The 6000-nt window shown below is 48.9% G+C and overlaps 1 protein-coding gene across 1 annotated transcript in view; it reads left to right on the top strand.

The window, feature by feature from the left end:
- LOC140399934 (solute carrier family 22 member 6-A-like) overlaps positions 1-5252 on the top strand; it is a 39381-nt gene extending 34129 nt beyond the window's left edge. Inside the window, exons 8-10 of the mRNA XM_072489421.1 lie at positions 1-109; positions 3277-3480; positions 4683-5252. Of these exons, the coding sequence (XP_072345522.1) occupies positions 1-109; positions 3277-3480; positions 4683-4776 (407 nt within the window). The 3' untranslated portion in view covers positions 4777-5252. The remainder of the gene's footprint in view (positions 110-3276; positions 3481-4682) is intronic.
- The last annotated feature ends 748 nt before the right edge of the window (positions 5253-6000 follow it).

Below are 6000 nucleotides of genomic sequence, written 5' to 3' on the forward strand. Positions count from 1 at the left end.
AGCTGCAGGCCCTACGAACGACATTTGCTGCTATCGGGAAGGGTTGTCTCGCATGTGCGTTCAGCTGTTGCTATCTCTTCTCGGGCGAACTCTACCCAACCGTGGTCAGGTAAGTGCGGCCCGCCAACGCTGGAGCGCAACTCGGTCAGTAACTGCGTTTGCGGCCATCAGGATGAGAAGGCTATCAACGGAGCGCAGGCAGACTGCGCCAGACTGAACTCATCGCAGCGAAGTGGACGAGGGGGGTTTGATCAGCCTGGGGCCCACCCCACCCCCCCCGGGTTAGGCCGGGAGCGGTGAAAACCCACCAGAACGCTGCGATTCCCGTCACCTCATAACTCTGATGGGAGAGTCCATTTGAGGGTGAATGTCCGTCAGACTTTCTCGTCACACCCCCTCAGCACGGTGGCATAGTCGTCAGCGTCGCTGCCTCACCGCGCCGGGGACCCGGGTTCGATTCCCGCCTCGGGTCACTGTCTGTGCAGAGTCTGCACGTTCTCCCCGTGTCTGCGTGGGTTTCCTCCGGGTGCTCCGGTTTCCTCCTACAGTCCAAAGATGTGCAGGTTAGGTGGATTGGCCGTGATAAATTGTCCCTTAGTGTCCAAAGATGTGCAGGTTAGGTGGATTAGCCGTGCTAAATTGTCCCTTAGTGTCCAAAGATGTGCAGGTTAGGTGGATTGGCCGTGCTAAATTGCCCGTTAGTGTCCAAAGATGTGCAGGTTAGGTGGATTGGCCGTGATAAATTGCCGCTTAGTGTCCAAAGATGTGCAGGTTAGGTGGATTGGCCGTGCTTAATTGTCCCTTAGTGTCCAAAGATGTGCAGGTTAGGTGGATTGGCCGTGCTAAATTGCCCCTTAGTGTCCAAAGATGTGCAGGTTAGGTGGATTGGCCGTGCTAAATTGTCCCTTAGTGTCCAAAGATGTGCAGGTTAGGTGGATTGGCCGTGCTAAATTGCCCCTTAGTGTCCAAAGATGTGCAGGTTAGGTGGATTGGCCGTGATAAATTGCCCCTTAGTGTCCAAAGATGTGCAGGTTAGGTGGATTGGCCGTGCTTAATTGTCCCTTAGTGTCCAAAGATGTGCAGGTTAGGTGGATTGGCCGTGCTAAATTGCCCCTTAGTGTCCAAAGATGTGCAGGTTAGGTGGATTGGCCACGCTAAATTATCCCTTAGTGTCCAAAGATGTGCAGGTTAGGTGGATTGGCCGTGATAAATTGCCCCTTACTGTCCAAAGATGTGCAGGTTAGGTGGATTGGCCATGCTAAATTGTCCCTTAGTGTCCAAAGATGTGCAGGTTGGGTGGATTAGTCGTGTTAAATTGCCCCTTAGTGTCCAAAGATGTGCAGGTTAGGTGGATTGGCCGTGCTAAATTGTCCCTTAGTGTCCAAAGATGTGCAGGTTAGGTGGATTGGCCGTGCTAAATTGCCCCTTAGTGTCCAAAGATGTGCAGGTTAGGTGGATTGGCCGTGCTAAATTGCCCCTTAGTGTCCAAAGATGTGCAGGTTAGGTGGATTGGCCGTGCTAAATTGTCCCTTAGTGTCCAAAGATGTGCAGGTTAGGTGGATTGGCCGTGCTAAATTGTCCCTTGTGTCCAAAGATGTGCAGGTTAGGTGGATTGGCCGTGCTAAATTGTCCCTTAGTATCCAAAGATGTGCAGGTTAGGTGGATTGGCTGTGCTAAATTGTCCCTTAGTGTCCAAAGATGTGCAGGTTAGGTGGATTGGCTGTGCTAAATTTTCCCTTAGTGTCCAAAGATGTGCAGGTTAGGTGGAATGGCCGTGCTAAATTGCCCTTAGTGTCCAAAGATGTGCAGGTTAGGTGGATTGGCCGTGCTAAATTGTCCCTTAGTGTCCAAAGATGTGCAGGTTAGGTGGATTGGCCGTGCTAAATTGCCCCTTAGTGTCCAAAATGTGCAGGTTAGGTGGATTGGCCGTGCTAAATTGTCCCTTAGTGTCCAAAGATGTGCAGGTTGGGTGCAATGGCCGTGCTAAATTGCCCTTCGTGTCCAAAGATGTGCAGGTTAGGTGGATTGGCCGTGCTAAATTGCCCCTTAGTGTCCAAAGATGTGCAGGTTAGGTGGATTGGCCACAACAAATTACCCTTTAGTGTCCAAAGATGTACAGGTTGGGTGGATTGGCCGTGCTAAATTGCCCCTTAGTGTCCAAAGATGTGCAGGTTAGGTGGATTGACCACAACAAATTGCCCTTTAGTGTCCAAAGATGTGCAGGTTAGGTGGATTGGCCGTGCTAAATTGCCCCTTAGTGTCCAAAGATGTGCAGGTTTGGTGGATCAGCGCTATGAAATGAAAATGAAAGTCACATATTGTCACAAGTAGGTTTCAAATGAAATTATTGTGAAAAGCCCCTAGTCGCCACATTCCGGCGCCTGTTCGGGGAGGCTGGTACGGCAATTGAACCGTGCTGCTGGCCTGCCTTGGTCTGCTTTCAAAGCCAGTGATTTAGCCCAGTGTGCTAAACAGCCCCGAGGCAGCACCGCTAACCACTGTGCCACAGGGCTGCCCCAATGGAGACGTCGATAATTTATGAGGGATTAACTTTAGTCTTAGCTAAGCAGGCCATGGGAACTTTTAGTGGGAGGAGACTGGAGAATGCTTAGGCTTGGGAAACAGATGGTGTAATTAATGGGGAGGAGCCAAGTCTGTCTGTAGTTTTGTGGTTTGCCACAGGATTTTATTCTGACAAGACAGAAGGATTTTCAGGTTGCTCCTGAAAAGGCCTGCACAGAGATGCAAGTAACCCTTAGTGTCAACTTTATTTATAAGGGGCATTTGAACTGTATTGGGTTGCTTAATTGGAATAGTGGCAAGTGTAAAGAGGGAGTTATAGTTTTTCTCCCCCTTTTATTTAAGAACTTTTTAACTGTTCATTTGAACCCCATCCTGTGTTGCTAATATAATAATAATTTGTTTAAATTAAAGTTTGTTTCAAACGTAATATTGAATCGGTGTTATCACTCTTGGGGTTCCCGTTCAGGAGTCCTAACAATAGCCTCACGGATAATAGCAGCATGGTTCATGACAACGGTGACTAGCGATTTGTATGTGAGCTCTTGAGCTATGGGGGCATCAGGAAATGGCAATGAGCGGCCTGTGACAGCCCAGAGAGTTGTAGGCAGAGGTGCGGGATCTATCAGGGCCGTTCAGTGAAGGAGGCCGCTGTGAGCATCTCACTGAGAAGAGGGAAGGACGTTAGAAGGTGAAATGTTTTATATTTATCTGCTCTCTCTCTCTCTCTCTGGTTTCTTTGCGTGTCCCTCGCAGGCAGACAGGAATGGGACTTGTGAGTACGATGGCTCGGATGGGAGCCATGATAGCACCGATTATACGGATGAGCGGCGACTACGTTTCGTTCCTACCGCTCACTATATACGGCGGGATGGCGATAATAGCCGGAGCCGCCGCCTTTTTTCTACCGGAGACGCTGAAAATTCCCTTGCCGGAAACTATCGAAGAGATTGAGAGCAGGTTTGTAACGGCAAACACTCACGGTGGCTTGGGGCACAGATTCAAAATGGCGGCCAGGATGCCAACGTAGAAACAAGCTCTTTTAGGTTTCGGCCTAATGCGCTGATAGTCAGAGCACAGGTCGGGGGCCTTTGCAGTGAGAGTTGTCCATATATTGTGGGGTATTAATGCTGCACCCTTGTCAGACTAAAATCCTATGGCAATGAGCAAAACTACAGACAGACCTGGCTCCTCCCATTAATTACACCATCTGCACCCATGGCCTTTTCTAGGAAGATATTAGAGTGGGATATTCTAAAGGGGCAGCACGTGTATTAATAACCTGCCTCTTTATACAGAAGTGGCCACTGGAAATTAAGTTTCAGCCTGACATTTGGCCCACACTGCCATGTCTGTGCTGTTGTGTTTTTTTCTCTGTGTGACCCACTTAGTCTGATCCACTCTCCTGCGTGCTTGCCAAACCCCTCGATGTTCCCCTTTCTCAAGCCATTCGCCTCCGAAAGAATTTCTAGACTTTGCCTCAACTGGTCTGTCGAGATTTCCCCGTTCTATCCATCTCCCATGATAGGAAGCTGCTGGGAGCCACAGTCTCGCCCTATGAGGCCTGTCTCAGGCCTCAGCCACCCCCCAGCGTTTCCCACTGAACTCACCATGCAGCTAACTCCCGTCGGGAGGTGTGTGCGTTGTCCGGTGAGAAATATGTTTTAGGCATAGCGATACTTTCTCGAACCACACTCACACACACACACACACACACACACACACAGGCACATACTCACACGCCGCGCACACACACACACGTGTGCACACACACAGACAGGCACACGCACACATACACTCACGCAAATACACACATATACACGCAAAAGCACAAACGTACACACACACTCAAAGACACACACACACACAAATGGACACGCACACCCACACAGACATAGACACTCACAAATGCATACACACACACAAATGCACACACTCAAATGCACACTTACGCACAAATGCACGCGCACACACTCACGCGCACACACCCAACTCACAGGCACGTGCGCACACATGCATGCACCCCCACAACACACACACGTGCACACGCACTAGCTCACACACATACTCACGCACAGGACAGACGGGGGAAGGAATCGGGAGCCGCGAGAGTCAGGTTGTCCGTTTTCCGTCTGTGATTTTTATGCCTTCTTTGTTCCCAGAGCTTTGAGAGACGCCGAAAAGGACAAGAACTCGAAGAGGAAAGAGAGCCCGTTGCAGGAGACGAACCTATCACTGATGAAGCAGACTGTTTAACCAGACACAGCTTACTCCCAACAATCAGCATTGCTGGAGCACAAACGATAAGCGAGATTCTGTAATCTGTGTCCACCTTTCACAATAGGGCCCCTTCACTGACATATTAACCTGTAACGTTCCGTACAAGCACATTAAACGCTCATCAAGTGATAAGGCAAATCTGGAAGGAAGGACCACACGCCATGGGTTGAGACCGTAACAATCCCGATGTTATACTTACATGATTTTTAAGAATTCTATTTTGCTTATCGTGCCTCCCCAGTGATTCAATTGTGAGAGGACAATGTTGAACTGAACAACATTGGACTGAGAGTGATCCCCGGGCCTACCTCTGACCTCAGTGCCAGGGGCTGAGGAAGAGGGGCAGTGGTCATGTAAAAATGTTCTCGAACGTGAGGTAAACTCTACCAAATACTCCTTGATTGACTGTTGGTAGTTTCAATGTAATCCTATTAAACGACCATTGCCCATAAGGGATCCATAACTTATTGTCTTAATTATGTGTGTCTGTCGTGTATTCATAATGATATACATAAGTTCATAAGACAAGATATAGGAGCAGAATTAGGCCATTGGATTGGATTGGATTTGTTTATTGTCACGTGTACCGAGGTACAGTGAAAAGTATTTTTCTGCGAGCAGCTCAACAGATCATTAAGTACATGAGAAGAAAAGGGAATAAAAGAAAATACATAATAGAGAAAAGATTAGAACGAGTATAGGTTAAGTAAAAAGTGGATCTGTTTGGGAGAGCTCGCAGAGAGTCGCCTCGCTCCGGCGCCATCTTGGAAGCCACTCGGCCCATTGCGCCTGCTTCGCTATGCTATCATGGCTGGCATGTTCCTCATCATGGCTGATGACACCACCCGTAGTGGGTCGGATTTCAAACAATGACGAGCCAGAGTACAGGAGTGAGATAGAGAATCTGGTGAACTGGTGCGATGACAATAATCTCTCCCTCGATGTCAACAAAACGAAGGAGGTTGTCATCGACTTCAGGAAGCGTAGTGGAGAACATGCCCCTGTCTACACCAATGGGAACGAAGTAGAAAGGGTCGAGAGCTTCACGTTTTTAGGTGTCCAGATCACCAACAGCCTGTCCTGGTCCCCCCATGCCGACACTAACGCCCACCAACGACTCTACTTTCTCAGAAGACAAAGGAAATTTGGCATGTCAGCTACGACCCTCACCAACTTCTACAGATGCACCAGAGAAAGCAT

This window comes from Scyliorhinus torazame, chromosome 24, assembly GCF_047496885.1.
Source record: "Scyliorhinus torazame isolate Kashiwa2021f chromosome 24, sScyTor2.1, whole genome shotgun sequence".
Lineage (NCBI taxonomy): Eukaryota > Metazoa > Chordata > Chondrichthyes > Carcharhiniformes > Scyliorhinidae > Scyliorhinus > Scyliorhinus torazame.